General features: G+C 39.3%; 1 protein-coding gene across 1 annotated transcript in view; it reads right to left on the bottom strand.

Annotated features, from left to right (window-relative positions):
• Window positions 1-26,409, bottom strand: part of SPIDR (scaffold protein involved in DNA repair) — a 205,297-nt gene that overhangs the window by 19,405 nt on the left and 159,483 nt on the right. Inside the window, exon 11 of the mRNA XM_063326835.1 lies at window positions 8,224-8,382. Within this exon, the coding sequence (XP_063182905.1) occupies window positions 8,224-8,382 (159 nt within the window). The remainder of the gene's footprint in view (window positions 1-8,223; window positions 8,383-26,409) is intronic.

Here is a 26,409-nt window from a genome sequence, read left to right as displayed (position 1 = left end):
CGAGTCTGTAAAAGGAGAAGGCTGACCTCAGAGGCTGGGGTTTTTTTTGTTTGCTTTTTGTTTTTAGCAGTGAGAACATTACGACATACAACACCACACTTCTTGGGTATTAAAAAGACTTTACAGCAAATTGACCACTTCTTGAATCTTGGATCAGGGTGGCATTTCCTGTCCTGTATCACACAGAACGATGTCCTCTCTACAGTCACAGGAGAGCCAGTGTCCAGAGGAACAAACTGGTGTTACTAACTGGGACATGAAAAAGGAGAGTTACAAAAAGCGAGCACAGCCTTTGGTACAACTCAGGCAGTTACACAAGTGGCCTTCCTCACTCGACGTGCAGCAGGAGGGCAAGGGCAGAGCACGGGTATGAACATACCACAAATTCTCTGCATGTGTGCGTGTGCGCATACAGAGAGCTCTTATTTATCCATTTATAGCAAATAAGATGTGTTGTTGCAGTGCAGGTGTAATCACATCTCCACACGGACTGTACATTGATCCCTCATCTGTATTTTTAAGTTTGCACAAAGGACATGAAGTTGTCCCTTCTTTAGCTCTTTTGCAGATTGCTACCCATATCAGAATATCTAAGACATACGGTACATTTTCTGCAATTACTTGTGGTCTTTTGAAGAAGGCCATCTACTGCTTGAACTAGGAGCACTTAATTATTAGTAAATGACAGTAAATGTTTACAAACAGACAGAGAAGCAGCACTGTGTAAAGAGTGTCTCCTGAATATCTTGGCCCCATCCTTTTCTTTGACACCAGTCAGTGTGACATTTGTGACATTTGCCACCTGAAGGATTTGCATGCCAGGATCCTTCTCTACCAAAGGGGATGTTCTCTCCTGAAGCTGTCACTGTATCCATCAGTGTCCATGGTGAGGAGCTCCCCTCTTGCCCTACCCATTTGTATGCCATTTATATGTTACGTCTTTACATTTACGGACTTCAACTTAGCAGAACAGGGAATGAAGGGGGCAACAACAGTGGAGAAATGGCAAGACATTGTGTCCTACTCTGGAGAAAATCACAATCCTCACAGAAAGAATAAAATTCATTCTCTTTATTGGCCGAGAAACACTCAAATCCCACTTCAATCTGACTTGAACAATGGGTGTATTTTATCCAATATGTGTATCCTTCTTCAGCTATAGAGTTAGGACGAGAGATGAACAGCTGGCTCTGTGCTACAGTGAAGAGACATGGTTATACCCCATGTGCACAAAGAGCCTTTCTGGCTACAGAAGACAAAATAAAAACTTCAAAATTTTGCTCAGTGAGTGTAATTACTAGTCACTATTTAAAAAAAAAAGTTATCACAAAAGGACAGACTTCTAAAAAAGGAAAAGTACAGTATGAAATGAGAAGAAACATGTAAAGAACATGTAAGCTATTTTGAACAACATTTTTTTATTTCAGAGACAAGGACTTTATTGTAATATTTTAAAACTTTTCTTCAAAAAAAGAAAAAAGACTGAATCCCTACCAGGAGGGCAGAAATCATCTACCAGATTCTAAATGATAGATACAACCCCCTACTTCCCATGCTAAACTGAAATCTATGTTTGGTAATAAATACTAAATAAGCAGATGTCCACTGTTTATCACCGTCAATAGCAAGGCCACCAGTAACTCCAATGGAGTATTACAGTATAGACTTCCATAGAAGTATGGACTTAGAACAGGCAGTCCTCTACATACAGGTACTCTCCTCTTCTGTAAACCCACACCTTCAAGCTTCGCTTATATATAATGGTACTTTTATATATGTGTGTCTGTGTGTGTATACACACACAGAGACACAGGTATGTATACACAATATGCAAAATAATTCTTTTTAGTATCCTTAATAATTTTTGTTATCCAACATGCTCAAAAGGCATCCCTCTCAACATAAATTTTGCTTGCTGAACTTTGCTATGTCTTTTCTGTGTATCCATAAACGCAAACTGCCTGCTGCGTACCCAGACAGCAGTCAGAGAATTTTAAAGATTTCGTACTCTTAAACAGGCTAAATACATGGCTGAGAAAGTGCAAAATACACATGCAACACGTGCAGAAATTAATCCCGACCTATTTAACAAATTGTCTTAAACTACTCCGGAGAAAAATAACTGGAAGATAGCAAGTGATACTAATAAAATAGCATTTACTTCTCCCTCCCCACCATTCTTGCTATAGATGGTGACTGTGCTGCCCTGTACAGAAGAAGCTGCTTTCATTTGCTCACCTAACCACCTTCCTTCTCAGTTGTACAACTCAGCAGGGAACAGAAATCACCTTCTGCTTCTAACCTTCCTGGCTTGTTTAGCCCTTCACTGCAAAACCAAATGGCATACATTCACGTGTGCACACACGCATACACGTTTGCCGTATGATTTTTGATAAAGACATACAAACTAAAGAGAAAAGCCTTTGTAATTGTATTTAGACCCAGTAAAGTGATAAACCAGTATCTACAGTCTCAGTACAGCTAATCTGATCCTACAGAAACTTCATTCATTTCACACTACAAGCCATACTACAAAAATCAAACAACTTCAAATTTTGATTTTTCAAAACTGGATTTCACTGACTGATCTGACAACTTATTTCATAACTTAATAAGAAGATTTTGTTTATTTCTCTCAGAAGCATGAAGTTTCATCTTGTTCTGGTCCAAGAACTTTGTGTGTGACGTGCCTGGTTCAACTTTGAACATTACAGCTTACAGTTTGGGGGATCTTTCAATTGTAATAATCATACCACAGCTGCAGGAGAAAACTACTATAGGGAGAACATATCAGCGATATCAAAGAAAGTAGAAGGAAAACAATGCCCATAACTAAGAGAAGAAGAAAGACTAGCTAAGGTTTATGGCAGGGGACAGGAAGAAAGATGCTAAGATTCTCCTCCAATGTCTTCCACAGCTCTGCTCTGGGGACTTAAGACTTGGCACTTCTCTCTTTCCTCCTCTCCTACTCTCCCAATTTTAGTGTAAAATGAAAGAGTTTTCTTTTGGCAGTACCAGTATCAGTTATTAAGAACCCAAAAATAAAGCAATTTCTGGCCCTCTGTGAAACATCTCCTTGCTCAAAACTAAAAAGGAATTCAGTAATAATCACCTAGGCTGCATAAGCTTCAACTGTCAATGAACAAGCAACCCAACTATAAAGCTGATACTGTAGGCTAGCTCTCCCTTTAGTTGACCTATTAAGACATTGCGGAGCACAAGCAGACCTGAGCACTAAAAGCAACAAAATCATAAAGTAAAAATCTGAGCCTACTTAACCAGCATCTCAGTCAAAATACAAAGTACAAAATACAAGGGCTGCTGGCTTTTTTTCCCCTAAGTTTTCTTTAGATAGATGAAATTATTTTGTTGAATAATTTATTTAAATATGTTAATAACTCAAATTTCTACAGCACATTAGAAATTACACATACTACATTAAACCACCAAAATTATAATATAAAAGTACTTTTGATTCAATATGGATATGCCTATGTTATTCGCCAATAGTGGTTACCAAATTCATGAGAGAAGCACTGACGATACAAGCAGTAGTGAGTGCTTGTTAAAGAGAAGAAAACTCAGGGAAAAAAGTTAATTTCTGATACATAAGCAGTCATCCAAAAAAAAAAAAAAAGTAATGCAAATATTCTAAACTTTAATGCGATTACTTAAATTATGTTTTAAATGGAACTTGACTTTTAACCACAGCAATTACCAAAGTGTTTCAGGACCTCAAAACGTGAGAGACGTGGGTGGCTCTTTTAGATGGCAGTCTTTCTGGAGGAGGGAAAACCAAAGGAAGGAAGTTATGACTTCCTTGCTCTGTGGAGGGTTCTTACTATTACATTTCCTGTCAACGTCTAGCACTTGAAACACTTTCTTCTACAGCAGTTAGCGGTGGTCCTCTCTTCTGAATGTAAAGCAAAAAGAGAATTGTACAGTGAAGAGCAGAGGAAAAAGCAGAGAGACAGAAGCCAGAAAAGCATGAGACTTAATTAAAAGAAAAAAAAAGAAGAAAACTCTCAGTTGCAATAGTGACCAACATATAGACTGGGACAAACACAGGGAGATTTCATGTTTCAGTGCCTAACATTTGAAAGTTTAAAATTACAAACAACAGAAGCCAACTTTACTTGAAAACGCAGTAATTTCTCAGAAACATAGCACTGGTTGAACTCAATATTCAGAGTCTACTTACTTTAGAGGAAAATGCAACAAATAGTACAGCAAACTATTACAAAACAGTCTGCCATGAATTAAAGGTTGGGTCATGTGCCAAAGCTTATGAATTGATGTATCCTTCAAAGTATTTTACCCTATCCAACATAAGTATGGATTTTAGCACTACCCTTGCAACAGTTGCATCTTCTTTTGAAACTTGTTAAGCATTTTCCATTTAGGCACAAAATTGGTACTGACACACTGTGTTAATTATGTATTACCTTAAAGCATTTCCTCCCCTCCTCCTTCAATTTTAAAGTGCTGTCATCTTTCTGTTCTGCTGAATAGAAACTCTTCCTATTTCTACCTTATGAGAAAGCATAAAGAGAAGAAGGAGGACGGTCTGCTATACTCAGCACTAAAACAACTTAGTGCTTGGCAAATCAGGTGAAAAGACAAAAATTGCCAAAATTCAAATTATTATTCTGTGTGGAACTCCAGTCAAGGCTAAAAACATAAATGAATATTTCTGTTGATAAAGACAGATATCTAACTCCAAAGTTTATCCCAGCTCATTGAAATTAATTTCTGGTAGGAAGCAGCAGACTATGACAATTTATAGGTTATTTATTCCTGAGGCACTTTAGTGAGTGCTCAGTCCCTGCATCTAATTGCATCCATTTAGTTACTGGTTATACCGGACATACCCGAAACATGCCTGGGATCTATTAAAATAGGGGGGTTACGTTAGTTGTACTGCATACAGATTCTTAACCAAAATTCCTGCCTCTAGCAGTACACCACTGAAATCTCACTTCCTCTTTCTCAGGGGGCTGAATTTGTAAGACTGACAGATGAAGTAGTGGGAGGACAAAAGAAAGAACATACACCTCTAAGGGGCCAACACCACCAGCGGTAGATCAATGAAGATTTTTCAGTCTTCTCTCTTTAAGCCACCATATCTTTCTTTTCTGCTGATACTAAGTGTGCAGTTCAGGGAACAGTTGTAGGAAAGGGTAGGAGACAAGTATGAATGAGAGGGTGAAGAGAAATGGTGTCAAGAAACAGATACCGAACCACATCCGTGCTGTTAATTCAGCTGCTACAATACTGGTTCCTACCTTAATCAACAGCCCCATGAAAGACTAGAAGAACTGCTGGAAATAAGACACTGAACCAGCCACGGCAACTTTGCCATGACTCAGCCATGCCCATCTGTCTTACAGAATTGCCAGAAAGTGGACTGCAAAGGGAAACACCGCTTCCTCTGCTGGACTGCAAAGGGAAGGATTTTTTGCAGGGATGGTATGTTTTATGTGAGGGGTAGGACTTGTTCTGAAAACCACCTAAATCAATGAAACGCCTTCAAATGACCTAGTACTAGACCCTAGTACTTGTTAAAGCATACAGGTATTCAAAGACAATATTCAACATTAGCAGTGTTTCTCTCAGTGTAAGATTACTATAATTCTGATTTTTCACAGGGTTGATCTTGGTCAAGACAGGACATGGTTGTGTAAGTTCTTAGCCCATGTTTCTTCTGGAACGCAAGTGTCTTCTTATCGGGAGAAGAAATGGATTTAGTTTCTTTAGCACGTGTTACAGTACAGGTCCGTTCCAAAGATCAAGTCAGCTTTACAGCCTGTTTTTTGCCTGGATGTAAAACACACTTTATTATAGCTTTTTAGCCCTTGAAATGCAACTTCAGCTTACAACAGTGACCCTAAAATTGCATTTAATGGAATTATGTTAAATAGTACTTTAAATGAAATACTTGATGATAAGGATGGATGATGGTCAGGAAAATTTTTTGAACAATAACAGTGGCCTATTGAAGCAAAAAACTTGAGAACCTCTTGTATCTGTTAAAGGAAAATCTCCTCTTTCTCACCGAGGGGCTGAGGAAGCACTCTGTCTCTGTAAGAGAGATTTCAATTCATGTGACTGTGGGACAACATGCCCATGTGGGATCTTATTAGCCATTCCTGGCTTTCTCCAGATCATGTCCTTCAAAGGCACACAGAAAAAAAAAGTCATGACTTTTCCTTCGTATTTCCTACATTTTATTCCCTTTTATCCATTTTAAAAGTCACTGTTAGACTCCAGGAAACAAACAGTTTAAAAGCCATCTCCTTCCAAAAAGTAATTGGCGTTCTCAAAAAAAAAAAAAAAAAAAAAAGGCAGCAGTCTTTCTCGCAGGGCAGACCACATAGTTCTTATTCACTCATGTGCTGCACGCCAAGGTTGGGCACTCACAGGCATATCCCATCATGTGCTCGGATATACCACTGGCTCTGGAAACCCATTTATCCAGTGGCAATGAGTTCTACAGCCTAATTATGCTCTGTGTGAATAAGTACTCCCTTATATTCATTTCAGCTATGGCTTTACTGTGGTTTCCATCACACCTGGAATGACAAAAAGTGTGTCCCAACACTTAAAAGTAATAACAAGTTATAAAGCAGAACTTAGGCTAAAACAATTAAGAAAAAATAAATCCCTGAACAATACCCCCACCCACCCATCTTGTACAATGAAATCACGTTTTAACCACTGCACTGTCCCCGAAGCTACACTAGCCTTTTTCTTTTAATGTTTCCTAGCAGGGTTACCACCAGCACAGCTCCAGCTGAGCCACCAGCATTTTCAGCAGTGTGTCTTCTAATCGTCCTCAGAATAGCCAGAAGTAAGTTACTGCTGCTTTGAAACACAATTTACATTAGAAAAAGTCTGTCTCTTATTAGCTAGGCAGAGTACTGGAAACACCAGCAGCCAGTTGTAAAACTTCATTTGTATCCAGAATTCCAACACCATTATTTAATTTGTTTGGAAAAAAATGTAACTTGAAAAAAAAGCCAACAAAATAATTAAATAAGAAGACGTGTTTGTTATTAAAGATCCATAAAAATGCAAGTAGGCTTGAAATCCAAAGGATCTGAAAATTAACACTGCAAGTACATTAAAAAAAAGGCATACTGAATAGTGCTGGCTGGGAAACAACAATTCCATTTTGCTAAACATTTCAAGGCTTTGAAATTTGCTTTTGTTCCAATATGAAACAAAAACGAGACTTTCTGAAAGTTTTCATGAAATGAGAATGAGAAAGAGAGTATTCGCTCCCTCTGGACCTGAAAAAAACTTCCCAACAAAATTGTCTCCAAAATAGATAATGTTTCCATGAAACATTCTGGTTTTGATGAAACAGCATTTTTCAACAGGAAAAAAAAGTGTCAGCAGAAATATCATAGCCATTCTAATACCAAAGGCTTATCTAGATCGGATGTTTGTATGAATAAACTATGCTGAGAATTGAATCAATCTAATTATAAATATAATTAGGTCCCCATCTGAACACCATATCACTTTCCTTAGAAAGTTACTCTGTAGGATAACTGATCTATTTAAAGGGTTTTTTTCTTGATTAAAGATATTTTATTTATTCAAGGAATGTAAAAGGAATCACAGAATAAGCAAAATCTGGGAGGTACCACGCATCAATTTGTTACTTATCTGGGGGGATTTTTCTATAAACCTGTGGACATTCTTATCCGAAAGTAAGAATGGCTTTACAATTTGTGAGATTTTTTTTTAAAGAAACTTAAACTGTGTTTCCAAAAACCATACAAACTTAAATTAATTAAGCTGTCATATACTAAGGGAAAGTCTATGCTCGAATCTTCAACCTAGACTGGGCAGCACTGCATATAAACATACTGTAATAAACAGTTCTGCAATGGAAGGGAGGTGAACTAATGTTTTTAAGTCTTTGAATCTACTGAAGAGGAAGAAAACACTCATATTTTATGAAATATTGCATACAGTAATTCTTCTTTATCCCTTGCTCTGTTAAGTGTGTATTTATGTTTTAGCTTATTTATGCTCATTTTGGAGTATGGTTGGCTCAAGTACTATTGGATGCCCCAAAAATGGCAATCAGGCCATTTAATCGAACAAAGCCCAACTCAGTTGATCCAAAGAATATTGATCACAGAAATAAATAAAAAGACAGATCATCTCTGCCTGCCACAGCATGCACTACATTCTTCCATGAATTCTCACCTTCCTCTTGTGGTTCTTTGCAAAATTTTCATTCCAGCTAGGCAGCAGAATTTCCCTTCCCATCTGCTGCAACACCGCTCGATGTCATCTGCAGAACTCGGGGACTGCAACTGCACTTCACTGAACATACCATAGGCATCCTGGACAAGGAGGCATAACCTGCAAAACATTCCTCTGTTACTCATTGGCTCCTGTTCATAACAAACTAGTTAGCAAATTTCTGAAAATCACATTACAAGCTTCAAAAAAGAGCTTATCCTCTACAATATCTGGAGAATTCCTACCAAATGATGAATACCCGTATCAATAAAGAAACCTGCTATCGTTAAAGGTTTTCTTATGTATATTTGCAAGAGCTATCATGGCCATGAAATAGAGAAGCGTGACTGAAAAAGTGCATCAAGGGCTTGCAGTGGGGATTAGATGAACTAACGTCTACGCGCTATGTGGTTTGTGTACCTATAAAGAAAGAAGGCTGAGTTTTTGCCTAACTTGAGGTGCATTCTGCAATGCAGACAGAGCAATGATGCAAACATATATGTGTGTGTGTGTATAAATATAACAATTTTGCTTAGAAGTAAACAAAGCAACATATTTCACAAGTGAAAATTACCAACATTGAAACTGGCAAAGTGGCAAAGCAAGCATTACTTTTTCTATAACTTTAAAAAAAAATCCTGAGGAGGCAAAGAAGAGCGAAATGTCAATTTTTCTTAAAAAAACCCAAACAAACAACAATCCAGCATGAAACTACAGATTAGTACTTTCAACACTGCGTATGAAGAAGCCCAGAGGAACTATTTTAAGGAGGTAGTTAAAGAACCTGCTAAATAAACAATTCGATTAAAGTAATCTATGGAAGTAGGGGCTGTAGGGCTGGGAAGTATTGCTTAACCAACTTGCTGGCATTTTGAGAAGATATTACTGTCATAGCAGATAAGGCAAAATCAGTGGATGACATACATTTAGATAGTCAAAAACGCATTTCACAAGATTCTGCACCTGAGATGAGCAGCCGCGATAGCATGAGTCATGCAGTGCTGGAGGAAGAAGGCTGCTGTCTACAAGATTGGCGTAATTGCCCCAGAAAGAGACAGTTAAGCATGGAAACTTTTCAAGGGAGACAATAATTGCCTTTGAGGGTAGCACACACATCTGTATTTCTAAATAAAACTCAGGAGTGCACTAGGCAGCAGAATTCAGTTGCTTTCAAAGGTACATGCCAAAACTACCTTCTCCGGAGCAGTACCATTGTTAAGATCAAGCCAACTCCAACTGCTTTTGGAGCACACCATATAACATAGTATATGCATCCTGAAAGCATTCAACAGTAGTCATTATATCTTTATAAAACACATTTTAAATGAAATTAGCTCCTACGTTTCTCTGGAAGAAATCCATGTATTTCTTTGCAGGGAAGTTTAGGCGCATGGAAGATCATGAATCACAGTTTTCTTATTTATTATGAACCATCTAACTTTGGCTTACACCCTTGAGAGGGCTGTATTCAGCATAGGATACAACTCCAAAGCCTTTCAGACATCAGCAGCGGTGCAAGCCCCAGCTGAGAGTCCTCATTTTTCAGATTCTGGTGCTGGTTTTGCGAAGCAGAGAGTGGTAGGACTGAACACAAATTAAGGCTCCCATATTTCCCCGTTATCTCTGTCTACAAAAGTCCCACACAAACAGTCTTCACCAGGCAAAGAAACTTAGGTACAATTCCTCCACAGCCTCCCAGAGTTAAGAAGTCCTTTGGAGCCATGAAACACTGTTTCTACTCTGAGCAACGACAAATATGAGGAAACCAAACATGGCTGTGATGTGTAGGCTGGAAGGATATGTACCCTCACCTCTGGGATGACTGTTGTTCCCAGCCTAGAAAGCGGGCAACTGTTAACAATATAAACCTGTGTCTTCAACAGCTCTATCACTCTTTTCATTTTCTGTGTAAAATAATCCGCGAGATCCCGTCTGGATTCGTACCACAAGATCATCTCCAACTCAACAGAACAAAGACTGCTGTGCTATGAACACGACAGCCCAGAAGCAGAAAAACTAGAAAAACTATGGTTGCCTGCCACTTTCCACGTTAGGACCTTGCAGTCAGTTAAAAACTCTCCCAAGTAAGTTTTAACTGATTGGACTGAAACTCCTCATGCAATTGTTTTGTTTGGAAAAACAGAGCTAATATTCTCTGGACATTTCTGAAAATCAGATTGAGGGGAACAGGAAAAACAAAGCAAACAGTTTTGCCTATGTTAACAAAACATTCAGTGACTGTTAATTGTGAAAAATTAGGCTTTTGTATCTTGGAGCAAGCAAGGGCCAACTGAGTTAGCGTCTCAGATCTGATCAGTTCAGCAGTCTCTTAACTGATCACTGGAATTTCTCATATCTTTAGTGAGACATAACTGAACGCAAGTAAGTCTCAGACTGGCTGGCACCAGGCTCATATTAAGTCCTCTGGGACATATTAATTGCCCAAATAAAATTAGCTTGGTTGGTGCCGAAGACATCAGTCACTAAAAGTACATTTTCCCAGTCCTTTTAAGCCTGGGAGTCTCAACTCCCTGCATCCCTGGCTGCATATTTCCATCCCTTTGTGGTGGCAGCATACATGGCTGAGATAGGAAACTGAACCGACCAAAAAAATACTGTAGCCAAATAATCATCCTCATCCTCATCATCAGATCAGCCTCTTGAAAATTAACTCTGTAGAAGTAAACTCCAATTTGCATGGAGTCCTATTGTAGACAAGGATGCATTTTCCAGGCAGGATTAAGAGGCTGAAGCTCCCACTCCAGCTGTCTAGTGTATGCACCACAACGTCCCAGGTCATATGATGGGAGAATGGTCATCATACGACCAAGCTTCATATACAGAAGTAAAGAACTGTGTAACTTGAGGCTTATATCACTAATGTTCCCATTCACCCTAGTAACGTGTTGAAGATTATTGGCATCATGAAGAAACACAGAGCAGCAGAACCTCTTGCATTAGAGCCCAAGTACTTTTGCTCTATTAGGACTGTACACATGAGCAGACATCCGCTATGCTACACTTGTTCTAAGAGTATCCAAAAGGTAGTCATGATTTCTCTGCTATATGCATTTAAAATGAAATTCACTCACTTGGAAGACAGAGTTACACTAATAACCTTCAGATGCCCAACTTCAGACTAAAAGATGAGGAGCATCCCAAACTAATGCTTGTGAAGGGAACTTCACAAACACGTTCCCTCCTTCAGCACACTTTTAAAACAGCATGAATGAAATGATGACAAAAACTTGAAATATTCTCAGTATCATTTGATCTATCTCACACTACTTAACTAGGTAACGCTATAGGTATTAATGAGTGACAACTGATTTTCCTACTTAATGACTACAATGAAATCAGCTGAATCAATCCAATAACGGACTCAGTAGTGCATTTGGGGAGCTATTGTCATGTTCTCTGAAACCTCTAATGGATTTTAACATGCCGTTAGCATCACTAATGGTCGTTCAGCTGCTTTCAGAGGATGTTGATTCATGGCCTTAACTTCCTCACCAGCATTGGTTTTTCCCTTGATTTCACTTTATTCCCAGAAAAGCGCATTTGTATTATTTTCCCAGGTTACAGTGTTGCTTTCATATTGCAGCAAATGTTCTTGCAAATTAAGTTTCCGGAGCAAGTCTAACTGTGATTAAAGCAAAAGTTTGTCAGTTTGTCCCACGATTTTTCCCCCCTTTGAAGCTCATTACTAGGATGAAACCATACATCTAAATTATGAGACAAGCTGCAAATCCAAAATGAGTATTTGCCCCCAGGAACTCAGCATTTATGGTTTGTGCACATCTACCACAAATACTTTTTTTTTCCATTAAATGTGGTGTTTGTACTGAATCGGTTATTCAGCTAAAATATACCTTTACCAATGCCTTGTCAGTATGTATAGCAATGAACTGTTAAAAAAAAAAGAAGGGCAACATCTCCATTTTTATCAGCAGCGCTCATATAGGGAAGAAATAAGGGACGTTTTTATTTTTGGAACAATAGGATTCAACCCTGCGCAAGAGCTGAATTTAAAATACAGTTTTGGAAATTGAAATTTCTCATGCAGAGGAGCACAGAACTCACTCCAGGAGCGAGGGGTGGCAGGAAAGCCAGTAGAGGAGTGAGTGTGGGAGATGCAGACTAAGGAAAAGGTGAAGTATGACTCACTGGTAATAACAAAGGGGGCGAAGATAGGGAATGATAAGAAGTGAAGCAGAGATTAGTCTTTTTTTTTTGTCTTTTTTTTTTTTTTGGTAAAATAATGACCCAGTGAGTCTCATGCACAAGCTTGGGAAGATTTTGTTAATTTGCTAATAGCCAAGAGCAAGGATGGGGGCTGGGGAAAGATGAGACTGATTACTCTGCATTATTTCTATGACTGTGCTGATCTTTAGGACAAAATGTCTCGCAGTAGAAATCTGAAAAGGATTATAGGATTACTCTGCCATGCCCTTCTCCTAGTTAGTCACTTCTCATGGGTAAAGGGCAAAGTCTTCTTTTACTATTACTTTTTTATGCATGAAAAATCACATCTCTCCACACCGCTGCCTCATATCGGGCAGCTGACTTTCTGGATGGGTAATAGTGACAAAAACCTTCTTCAGCTTTGGTCACCTCCAGCCTCTTCAGTGGCTAGTGGAAAAGAATAAGAAAAAGAAAATCTGCCGGCAGAGATGAGAGCGCACGGAGGCCAGAACTGATCGAGGATACAGGAACTGCCTTTACTGAGTCTTGCGAAAACAAGCAGCAGAAATTTGTCACGAACAGATCTCAACTACCAAATAATTGTTTTACCCTAGGGTAGAAGGGCAACCATGTGTCCCAGAGCAGCTTTTCTCCATGCGTAGCTAAGCTGTGCAGTATGGCATGAGGAGCAACACAGCCAGGCAAATGCTAACACCTTCGCAGTGCTCAGCAGGGATTTCATTACTCCTTCTTTGGAAGGGAGGGAAAGGCGGGAATTGGGAAAATGCCTGAAAACTCATTGAATTGTATTAACTCTGATATTTGCTCATTCTTTATCTCAGCCATCCAAGAGACAGCTGCTGCTGCTTTGTTTGTCAGAAGGATTTCTTATCTCTTTGAGGCGCGGTCCTAGCAGAAGCATAAAGCACACGTACATAAACACACATAAACAAAAACCCCCTCTCCCTTAATCACCAGAGGCACAACACTACCTACACAACTCCAATTCAGCAACTTGTCTGGTCAAGTCTCAAGGTGGAGCTGATTAACTCCTGCTAATACGGCTCAGATTCAAATTGTAACCTGCAGGACACCACCCTACCATGATTTACGCACTCCTTGCCTTCACCATACCCATATTATCTCTGAAAAATCAAAGCTCAGGACACAGGTGTAAATGCGCAGGGACAATCATCCATCTCCCCCACCCCACTGTAACACCAGCAGGATTTTCCTATTAAAAGCACCTTATTCACCGGATCACAAACTGCTTCATGTTCCCATTTGAAGAGTATGTAGCTGCGGTAGCCTTCTTTAGAGAGACACAAGATTCAGAGTTTTCTGCTTAAAATCCATGTCATTTGCTGCCACTAAATAGTACAGAGAAGCAATAACCATGGATTGAACGATACAAATAGAAATTATTGATGATGATGACTAGCCCCTTCTATGCATAGGTAGCAGAGGTACACAGGTTCAGAAGAAAACACAGGCATTGCTGCTTCCAGTTTATTCAGGGAATGTCAAGCTCGAAGAAGAATGTTTATGACAACTCCCCCCAAGCACAGACATTCCTAGCACCCAGGCTGGTGCTCTGGTTTGAAGCACTGAGACAACCAAAATGGCAATCATTTGCTTTGAAAACTGGAGGTTTAAAATTAGTGAAAAGCAGAGTTTTTGATCATGTCCGTTTTTATTTGGTAATTGTGGAAGGACGCAGCAGGAAAGGAAGGAGAAGGCAGGTCAGGACTGCTGGACCTGGCGGAGCGGGAACAGCACATACAGTTAACACCAGACACTCCAGTTCCTTCCAGCGACAGACAGACTGTCCTTGCAGAAGTATTGGTGGAAACTGCACATGTGACAGGGAAATCAGCAAGCCTTATCTCAGCATCTCAAATAGAAAATACGTAGCAGAGGCCTCCCCAGTCTCAGGAAAGCAACTCTTTCTTTGCAGGCACTTCTTAGCATGTGTGTAACAGAGTATTTATGTAACACACTTTGCAAATAACTCCCTATAGTAACTATACCAAGCCCATCATTTTGGATTTTCCTTGTTTTTCTTTACATTTATATATATATGTTAAAAAAAAAAAAGGAAAAGAGCGAGAGAACTGATAAAATAACTATTGCTTATTTTTATTCACTTCCTTGAATAATCACTTACTTCAATACAAACTGGATTGAAATGCAGCTTCCACAAGGTCTTTCACGACTCCCCACCTGCTGATTGCTTTTTCCATTTCTTCATTGGTTAATGAAGAATCCTTCCACCTACTATTTTCTGCCTATGACCTGAAGAAGCAGCACTTCTGTGGGAAACAGTTTTTGTGCGTAGGAAGAGACCTGTATGTACGAGCCAAACACATCGGCAGGGCTACCTTTTTTAACGCAGAACATGCATGTAGAGAATGGAGCTCCACAGCACTGTAAACGTTCCCACTCAAAACACGGAACACCACCTGCCTGGTGGGAACTACGTACAACTTCTCAGGAACGGGTTTAGCGCAAAACCAGGCAGCTTTTTGTACTTGCAATGACAATCACAGCTTCACGCGTGACAGTTGTTTCAGCATAAACCATTTCTTCCATGAAGTTTTCACGCGGCACCAAATGAACTTTTTAAACTCCCCATCTGACACTGTCTCTAAGTGCACTTCCAAACTGAACTGCTGACGTGTATTTCATTTGTATGCAGAATTTTACTCAAAAGTAAACAAAAAATTTTAAACCTTGAAAAGACGTTCTTGACATCCACTCAAACACAATCTGGAGCCTAAGCTATAATTTCATACAGTTACAGAGTTGCATTTGAGAAATATTTTCAGTATCAGCCCATAGCTCCACTTATCTCAGATTCATAAATGAATATTGAAGTTGTTCTATATTAATAGTTTAAATGCAATGTAATTATGCCACGTAAGTAAAAATTTATAGTGACGATTGGTTTGGAAGATGCAGAAAGTTAAGGAAAAATAACTTCCCAAGTACTGCCTAGAAGTTTGTATCCAGGTTCAGTCACAAGAAACCAGTAAGGCCCTCCTCCCTCCAGGTGCCCCAGGCATCTCCCCTGTACAACACCACTCTGCACGTAATGAATGGGCCTTCTGCGAAGATCCATTCCATACAGCTTGTTATATACATGAAAACAATTTCAGGTGGTTAACAAAAAAGCAAGCACATCAGATCATCCCAGCTTGTTTTGGACTCTCTATGCCGTTAATTGTAGTTGGTAAAAAAAATAATGATGCACAGACTCCTCAGGTTCCTCAGTCTACCATTACTTCAGCATGGAGTCCCATTACAATCCCTTGCTTGTTTCACTATACAATTCGGAGAAAATATTATTTTCCCATACTTCATGATTTACTAATCAAGAGTAAAAATGTACATTCAAGAAACTCCCAGGCTCAGCTGAAAACTGCAAGTCTCTCTTATGGATGATCTCCAATAGAAAAATCATGTTCCAAATATAACGTGTAATTACCACCCAGCCATTTAAAGTACTTATCTATGAATCTGAGGAGGGGTTCTTTGTTTATTTTTTTAATCTTAAGACTTTGTAATTATTGTTTTGGCATCCAAGAATTCCAACAGTTGGTGAGGTCCTGCCAAAAGATCTTCTCTTGCAAGGTGCTCAGCACCCTCCTTTCCAAGAAAATCAGCATTCAGTTGCTGGTTCTGGCAACATTTCTCATCATCTTTGCCACACTATGTTTCCTCCGCGCCTCAGTTCCTTATACGTAAAAATCAGAATAAAAGTCCTGTCTTCAAGGGGTGATCTGAAAGCAACAGCTGAACAATACGGGGGAATTTAGGAGGGAAGGTCCACAAAGTCTATTCTGCGTGCCAGATCCCATTTGAGTTGGGGGAGGAGGCTACATATATGTATGTATATATACGTAGAGAGAGGGCTTCCTTGCAGTATCAGCCCATTTCTTCTGCACTACGGGGCTTGGAGACCTCTCAGCTGCCCCCCGCAATACCCACGATGAGGGCTTTACAGAATTACAGCATCTGGGATGAAGCAAGAACACTGCAGCAGCGGTACTGGGGTCCCTTATCTTTCAAGACCATATGACTTGTGGATTCACCAGATTTACTTCTGAACCACACAGACCATGAACAGGATCCTAGAAGATTTTATTTTTAAAATAAAAACAAACCCCAAAACCAACATGAGGCGAGTATTAAAAAAAAAAAAGAACTGTCTATTTCAGCGGGGACAGAACATCTCAAAACACATTCTTGGTAGGCTAGCACTGCACATGTGCTTCCCCAGTGCATGTGAAAGGTAAATGAAATATAATAACACTGCAGGATTTCTTACAGAGCTGCATCTGTATTCAATAAGACATTCTGCTGTTTCAATGCCACATCATCCCACTGAACCAGAACAAAAATATAATATTCATTGAAATATAACGCAGAATAAAGAGCAAAGAAGAAAAGCAGAAGTGAAATCATGTTGGGGCTCCTTTTCTGGCAGAAAGGCAATTTTCCACTCTTTCTCGCAGGGTCCGCTGGTTCTGTTTTTCACTCACGCTGTTTTTCTTTACTCTGCTTTAGTGGCTGCCTTTCCTAGGTGTGTTTCTAAATGAGGGAGAGGGAGCGTGTTTGTGTGTGCACGTCGCGTGTTTACAAGAGTTATGGTAGCAGTTCTCAGCAGTCCACTGAGAGTTCTAGGAAACGGCCCCTGTTATTTTATTCTGGGTCAATGTCAGCTCATGTCAGGCAGTAAAGATCACACAGGACAGCTCGCTCCATCTCGCAGTCCTGGCCGGAGGCCTCAATGGGAGAGGGAAAGGGAGCGAGCTGCGAGTGGGCGGAGAGCCTTCCCAGCACTCTACCAACCACCGCACGAGGAATTATGATAAACACCACTCTGGAAACCAGATACAACAGTACATTGTGTTCTTCTTCGGAAAAACAACCAGACTTCGGCTCACTTAAAGTAAACAGTTAATCCTGTTTATCTTTTTTTTTTTCTGCCTTTCTTGATGAGTTGTTAACAGAACAATCTCTTCTGCAAAGCAAATGAGAGATCCGTCCCTAAATTCATACTGATTTTCTCTTCCTTCAAGAAAAAAAAAATCAATTTGATATGTAAACTTTCTACTATCGGCAAACAGTGTGGAATAACAATCTTTCTTGGCTTAAACTGACTTAACAAAGCGATGCCAAAACTGAATGAAACCTTTCCCTCACTTACATATTTTATTTTGGAAAACTGAAGTCCCAAACAGAGCGTTCTATTCATCCCTTTTAACTATTCCTTTTCTGACAAGAACAAGCAAAACTGATTAAAACAGAAGAACTCGGGCTTCCTGGTGTCCTTGCAGCAGGAGAGCGGGGTGCCTGGGGAGTACCGATCAGCTACTGGGCAGGGGGAGGCTGTTCCCAGGTTTTCTCTGGGAGGTGGAAAGGCAGGAGTCAGACTAATAACTGCAACTGAGGTAACAAACTGTTATCCTCCTTTTCAAAATACTTACTGTGCAAATTCATGATGTCCCCGACTTTCAATATTGAGGATGATTAATTAGAAAAGCAGATGGAATTGATTATCTTGTTTTGCTGGACTCACCACAGTCTACCTATTAACTACTTCTTACTGGGGGCTCCAACCGAGTTCACTGAAAGCTACAAGCTTTTCCAAAGGGAATTCTAATTTTTAGCACTCAGGAGCTTCAATAGTTCTGAAAGTCAACAACAGAAGTGTGCTTAACATCCCCAGTCAGTAAAAGTTTGTTGATTTAGCTATTTATAATCATAAAAATACATGATTTGCAAAACTGAAAGAGGAGAAGGAAAATATTTCCCTGTTTTATTTTTACTTGTCTTGCAAGCCCTAAGATTCTGGGTTTTCTGTGCAACCGATGTCATCAAGTGCAAAAATGTAAATTCAGGTCTGGGGATGAAAATCTGATTTTCAGATATTTTTTTCCCCAAATATTTTACATTTAAAACTTTTATAATTTCTATGCTTTTTCTGCCTTGAGATCTTGATTTATTTTGCATTTATTTTTAAACCCTTTGCAGCAGTTGCTGAATTTACATCACTCTCATGAGCTCTAAAATGCCGGGGCAGGACAAAGCAACGCAATTTCCCATTGGGGAGGCAGCTGTCAGCAGGCTGGGGCCAGAACCCCAGAGGAGCAGCCTCAGGACTATTCCCCCTAGGTCCACCACTTCACCCACCATGGCCTCCAGCCAAGACTGGAAGAGCAAGTATGCCTCCAGCCAAGACTGGAAGAGCCAGTATTGGTAGGACGGGACTGCTGCTGAACACTTCATCTTGCTCCAAGTGCACCCTGTCGTTTAACCCCTTCCCTCCCAGTGCCGCACCTGCACAAGAAAAGCACGTTTGCTCTCTTATGATCATGGATTTGGCCTGACAAATTTGTCCCCAGACTGACTGACAGTCCACAGGGCTATCTATGTAAGACCCAACTTAGGCTGAGGTGCTGCAGCTCTGAGCAGAGTGGTTATTAGCCGCAGGACTGCAGGGAAGCAATATATTTTGGTAAAAGTTCTCTCTTGGCAAGCCAGAGGAGAATGTGGTGGTGCTATGGCCTCTGTTAGTTGGAGAAGAAAGCAATAAACCTAAATCGTTTAGGGTGCAGTTATAATCTATGTACAAAAGAAGACTCCCTTTGACTCCCCACATTTTGACCCCCACCATCACACCCTACACTTCAGGAGGTAATGTATCAGCCAAGAGGAATGCGGACGAGAGGCAAATCGATGGGAGATCGTTAGGAGGTGAAGCAACAGCAGGAGGAAGGTGAAGCAAACAAAGATCAGGAGGAAATGCTCTCTGATATTACCTCTTTTCCACTTCCTTTCTTACACCTTGCTCTTCTTCATGTCTCTGGTAGTCAGAGATTAGGGGAAAAAATGTCAGTCTGTGGCAACACTAGTATAACCCTGTGGATGACCTATGAGCATTCCTGATGGAGAATTTTCCCCAGATACATTTGGATTTTCTATATCAGAAATTATGGACACAACAAGCACTGATGAAAGGGAAGTGCAGATGGCAGCAGTTTTCCAATTTGAAAATAAAAAATAAAGTTTTGTTACCCTTTTAAGCTTCCATTGGAACTTTTCAAAATGAGAAATCCCATTTTTGGTTATAGGTCAAGTAAAGCCTTATAAATGACTTTTAAATAAGCAGCAGGTTTGAGATATTACCCAAACCTCACTCAAATTAACATCTTCTCATTGATTTCAATGATGAGCTTCATTTCATGCCGTGTAGCAGACAGAAAAACCACCTGAGCAGAACCACTAACATTCCTCTACCTTGATTTCATTCAATCATTCATGCAAACTCCATGTTTCTCTTTTAAAACTATCTAACTGAACACTAATAAAGGATCAGAAACTGAAGTAATTTTATAAACATCGCACTTAAAATTTCCTATCATTTCAAGGAATCATTTTTTGCAAGATCAGATCTCGGAGGACAGCACACAGTACATAAAAAAGAAACTTAAATCTGCCATATTCTGATGACTTTTTTTTTTGTATTTAATTGGACAATCTTAAAACATGCATTGAGAATCTCTCACTTATTTCATCACTTTGGTTATCTTTGGATGCATAGGGAGATTTCAAAAATTATGTGTACTAGTGGGAAGTGTCCTAAAAGAAAAAAATCTCTACTACAGCATCTTAATCACAGCTACTCTGTACAGATGGTAGTCTTTATATCTCATGCATATGGAATACTATTTTATTGTAATGACATAATCAGTTATTACACTGGATTTAATATAATAACCTTGGTCACATACTGAGAAACTACATGCATGGTATACTTGATTCTCATTTTCCCTCCCCCCTATAAAAAGAAAACAGTCATGAAAGTTAGAATCTGTACAGCATAGTTTGTTCTCATTATTTGTATTCCAAAGGAAATAAAAAAAGAGGACCAATCTAATCAAAACTACAGGAAGAGTTTAGAGAGACAAAAGATAATAATGTAAATTAGAACTGGATTAGGGCCCTTAGTAAACCTATCTATTCATGCCAAAAGAGGTGATTTAATATTCTGTGGTTAAGATTCTGGTTTTGTGTCTTATCCAAAAGAATATCAACAATAGCACATTGTTCTCCTACCATCACGCTGGTGTTACGGCCTCTGATGTGATTCAGCACAGACTTGAAGGGAGAAGCATCGCTAAACACAGTTTGGATTTTCCTGAGCTGTCACCCATCGCAGGCCAGCAGGAGATACAACATCACAGTCAAGATAACAAGATACCTTTTGTCTTTAAAACATGCAGTTTCCTGTTGATAGTATTCTGTATTGTCACAGCTCTTGTCTCATCCTCTTTTTCGTGTCACACATACCTTCTCTAATTGAGGCTTCTTGGTACTGCACTGAGGAAACATAAGGACAGGGACAACTTCTACATGCCTGTAGAGCATCTGATACAGGGTACAAGCCCTGATCCTCACAGGAGCATCTGTGTCACAAGACCAGATCAAAGCTTCGGTGTAGCCATTTACACATCAGTCTCTGCTGCTTATCCTTCTTAACCACAGGCAACAGGGCTAATATTTGTATTTTCAGAGTACTGTCAGCATCTTAGCAGTTGCATTTTCCCCTCTCAGGCTCCCCACTGAGTAGGATCTTTTTGCATCAACGGGTCTCAAACCAGGCTGCCAGACTGCTCCTCCAACCTGGCTTCACCCCCATCTCCAGAACAGAGCATTCAGGAACCACCAGAAGAAGGTGTGAAGGTTGCTTCAAGGGGGCTCCTTCCTATTGGATGTGTAATATAAGACCCAGAGAATCCCCAGCATACAAAAATTATGATATTTTACATAAATGTGGGCCACATTTTCACGCATTGTCTGTTGTCATGGGACACACTGTCCGTGGTGTTATCTCCACTGTCACGTACTGTCAGATACCCTTGATTTTGGATCATGTGACACCATGTAATTTACGTACTCCTAAAGTGAAGCATAAATAGAGCCTACGTTTCAAAAACGGGAATACTCTAAACCAAATACAGACAAAGCCTCCAAACGACATTTCAAGAATAGGAGACAAAATGCCTATATTTTTAATAAATGTGCTTTCTGACCAGCCATTTTTCAGACACGTTTCCTAACTTGCACCACTGCAAGAAGTGTGAAAATATCGACAAGACAAAAACGCACTAAATGAAAATGCAGGAAGTGAATCCCACTTGCATCAATCAAAGTATTTTGTTTTACCAATTTAAAAAACTAGCTTAAAAATCATAACTGAAATGGAATTTCTAAACAAGTGGGTTTAGAGTAGGAAAATGGCATTGTTTCAAAACATAGCGTTTCAGCAATTTCACAATTTTTCAATTGCTTGTACAAGCCTTTCATAAGAAAGATTTCATCTTTTTACAAGATGATCTGACAGAAAATAATTTCTTTGAAATATTCCCAACTATTTTTCCTAGAAATATTTTTCAAAACTGTAATGCAGTAACTATTCATTAATTTTCAAGGCTTTGTTTTGGAAAAACATAATTATCCAGCATACCGAAGAATAATTACCCAGTATGCCTGTTAAGTAGAAGCAGTGCTGAACAGGGAGAGAGATGTAACATGTATTTTTTCCCCCCTCTCTTTCTCTCAATTGCTGTAGAAATATGTTTGAGCATATAACTTCTTTTTAAGCAGAAGCAAAATTGTAGGTAAGGCTCTAAGAAAACCTCTCTCGCGTGCAAATTTTAAATTACAGAACTTACACAAAATGTAAGTGAATTTCTGTGCTTACATCTCTTCCTTGTTGTTAAAAATAGCCTTTAAAAGCTTAGGAAAAGTAGAAACCTAGTGGAAAAAAGGTAAACTTTAAATTTAGAAAGCAAACAAAAAAGCCCGGGTCCCCTACAGAAAAATCAAGAGGTTGAGAGTGCCGGCGTCACCCCTGGAGATCCAATGTGGCTACGTCTGTCCTCCTGGAGGGCTACTGGGGTGGGCTCTGGGCCCTGATCCTGAACAAGGTAATGGGAGAACAGACTGCTGCCTTCCTACGCACCTGAAACGAAGGTACTGGGCTGCGTGTGGGACCAGCAGCCTGCCTGAAGGCGACTGGGTATTTGGGGGCAGCCAGGGGAAAAGCCCGGTGAGGATCCTGAACCTCACTAAGAAAAGGGGTTTATTCCAGCCTCCTCTGCTGCCTTGCCTCACCTGGACTCTCTGCTAGGCGTGAAGCAGTGCTGACTGCCAACAGCAACTGCAGGACCTGATCTGGATTTTACAGTGTAAACGCACCTACGGATTTCAAAGGTGGTTTACGCACATTTCCAATGAAAAGGGGGAGAAACATTCATGAGAATTTTCTCGGAGAAAAGGTGGTAACTACCACCTGTACCTAATCCTATTTGGATGTGTCATTATCACCAATTTTAATTCCCAAATTGCAACAGGCATGAACTGTATTTCACTGCTCTTTTTAAGCTGGTTACCTAAATAGCTTCTTTTAATGGCAGTCCCACAAAATATGATAAAAATGTTCCACACATAGAACTAGATTTTTGATTTTTTTTAAATTTGTACGGAAGTCTCATTCACCACAAACTTTCCATTCTTGACCAAAAGCCATCTCTGTAAGCACAGTTACTTGTAAACAAATATACATGTATAAAAATACATTTTTTTTTCATACAGTGTTAAACCAAATATGTAATTGCAAAGGCACAAAAAAGCATTCTGTTTCAGGGGTACATTCCCAGGTTAGCTTGACCTGATATGACAAGACAGGATGCCCAAGAAAAGCTTGAAGACTGAGAAAGCACTGAAAGGTAGCAGAACAAGGAAATAGGAAGAGCTGGTTTTCTTTAGAAAGGCTAATGCTTTCCCAGTTGCCAGCCAAATCAATGTTGAAAATCATATACTGCATATTCAATATTTTTTTTAAAAATTGAATTTTTATACTCCAAAGAGTGATTTATCTACAGCACAGACAAGAATTTACATTCTTGTAGGGCAAACAAATGCAATATCATCTAATTTGGGATAAGATACCAAGAGAACATTTAATTTCATCCTACAGTTGCTTAATTTGAATTCATAACTCTGTCTTCCTGCATCCATTTCCCCTTTCTCCCCAATCTGCCATACAACGTATTTTTCACTGCTGCATATACTGACCTTTGTATATATACTGACCCCAAATTTCAATATAAGGTATCAATGAAAGATTCCCAGTATTCCTCATTTTTTCATTCCACAGTATGGACACTAGCATTTATTCTATAGCTGGGCTGTTAATGCGTTACAGCCCTTGTATAAACAGTGTAATTTTTGTATATTTTATATTATAATTTTTAATTATTATGAAATTGATATGAAGTGGTAGGACCTGGGACAAGTGAACTTTATAAATATAGCTACAGGAACAACATCCATTTGATGAAGTGGCAAGAACGTTTTGTAGAAGTCAGTTATATTTCCCTAGCGGGCAATATTGTTTTCTAGCTAAAATACACCAGTTAACAAAAGATTATGGTGAGCAGGGTAGGAAAAGAACCCAAAAGTGAACAGAGTTTGTTTCTGTTTTACATGCATGAGTCAACGAGAGAGTAACAGAAATCTTAAAGCATCAGCACAGGTTTGTCTTGGGACTCTGGTTAACTTCTCTAGTGTTAGTGCTTGTAAACCTTGGTCAGAAAGCAAGCAGCCCCCAGATGCCAGAGAGGAACACTGTCTGCAGTTATTCCAAAATCAGGTTGTAGGAACAGCTTAACACTTCTGAACAACTACTTCAACACCTAGATAGAAGGTGCTGATGCCAGCCTGGAAGAAGACACACTTGGGAAAAGCACTGTCCTCACCATCTCTATTTTTGCCTACCTGAAGAACAATAGAAACAATTCATCTACTTCAACAAGGTCTTATTTATTCAGGTTTAGAAACACATAAATGGAAACTACCGTTGTAACTGTTAAATTATGATAATTGCCACACTGATCTTCTTGTTCTACTAACTCAGTTTATTAAAGTTGCCAGAGAAGATTGCCTAACCCTGACCACTGCGTTAAGAGTTATGAAGTGGTTCAAACTTTGGGTATTTGCAGTTGTGGAATGGGTTGCACGATGCCAGTATCAGAGTGGGTGAAATGGTGTAAGAGGGAACGGATCCTCTGGATTTTGACTTGACTAACATTACATTGGAAAACAATTAAAGCATTGTTTGTCCTGTTCACTGTACAAAAAGGAATCAGACTGCACAATTTGTGAGGAATAATTAATATTAAAATAGACTGTATTTACATCAGAATCTTAAGATAAGTTCTTTACCTATTTACTTCTCCTTCATGGTCCTTAAAATCTCCAAAGAGATTTGGTATTTTAAATACCCAGAGTAAAATCTGCTAGAAATCATCTGGCATATATTTAAAGTAGCTCATCACATAGTTTTACAAGTATACAACCTTGCTGGAAAAATTAGAAATGGTAAATTGTGGTTTATAAAAATTATACAAGAACGGTTAGTGGGTGGCCAACAAAGCTGTGTGTTGCCAGCAGAGCATCAGTAATGTCTCCAGAATTCATCACAACAATCTTTGTGCTTTCCTTACTTTGTATGTTGGTGTACAGGTAAGGAGATGGTGCCACTACAGAAATATCTCCTACAGTTCCAACTCTCATGTAACTTACATCATGTAAACAGAAATTTCAAAATAATTTATCTCAAGCCTACACCAGGCAGAGATAAAGTACTACATATTTACACATCACATAAAAATTACTTAGAATCTTATCATGGCTGCTCACAACTTGACGCTCCCAGAAAGCAAGAATATTATCTTTTAGCGCTGCAGCAGCATTTTAATGTGCAGTAAGAAACTTCCACACAAGCTTTGCACTTCACCGGGTTTCAGCCAGAAGTTTTCCCAAGACACAACCATGCCAGCAGGAGAAGGCAAGGAATGCCTATCCATTGTCTTTCCAAGTCCTTTCCAACACCTCTGTAAAATCAAATCAAAATATAACAATCTGTGATGGGGCCAGTTTGCAGTATGTGGGTAAGACACAGAAGAACGCCATGTGAAAAGAAATAAAGACAGCTGCTATCTCTGATGACATAAGACTGTATTGATCTAAGTAAAATTGCTCAATACAACAGAAATCAGAATTTGCAATGCTCAGGGTCAGAATACTAGAAATAAAATCACCTTCCATGTTCAACTTGCTTTTTATAAGATTTGTGATATTAAAAGCGGTTCTGGATTGAAATTTAACATAGGCAATTTCAGGACACGGCAAACTTTTTACGTTGTTTTCAAATTTCTAGTTGAGTAATGAAAGAAATATTAACATCTCCACCTACACTTCCCCACAAGCTAAACTTCTTAATGACCAGACTCAGCTAGGCAAATGTCCAGCTTCTCATGACATGCATTTGAGTGCTCTGTAGATTTCAAGATAATTTTTGTTTTCTGTACTGTGTATTCTTAACTGTGACTTGAAATCACACCCACTGAAAGTTTTTTCTGTAAAATCATAAAATTCTGTATTTTTCATGCTCTGCAAGAACAGCAAAAGTTTAAACTAAGCATTTTTTCCATATGCAAAAATACATCTATATAAACACACCCATGCATATATATATATATATTTATCTCTATATCAAACCTGCAGGCTGAAAATACTATTTGTCAGGCGGCATCAACATTTAGCATCCACAAACTAGAAGTTCTGCAAATTTAGCATCCACAAACTAAAAACCAGTTTCATGTCAGGAAGCATTCAGTGGAGATACACCTTCATCTGGTCTCGGCCCTACACAATTGATTCCCCACTCCTAAGCTGTAGTACACTGTCCCCCCTCCTCCCTCATAATTGTGACGGCAAAACAAGTTGAGGCAGCATGAGAAATCAGATCAGGGAACTGATCTGGCTTTAACAAAAGAATCTCAGGCCCAAAAATCAATTTATTTACCTGGAGTCCTCCATCCAGCT

This window comes from Chroicocephalus ridibundus, chromosome 2 (assembly GCF_963924245.1).
Source record: "Chroicocephalus ridibundus chromosome 2, bChrRid1.1, whole genome shotgun sequence".
Classification (NCBI taxonomy): Eukaryota; Metazoa; Chordata; class Aves; order Charadriiformes; family Laridae; genus Chroicocephalus; species Chroicocephalus ridibundus.
Note: the sequence above shows the minus strand (reverse complement) of the source record. Positions and strands in the feature narration are given on the sequence as shown.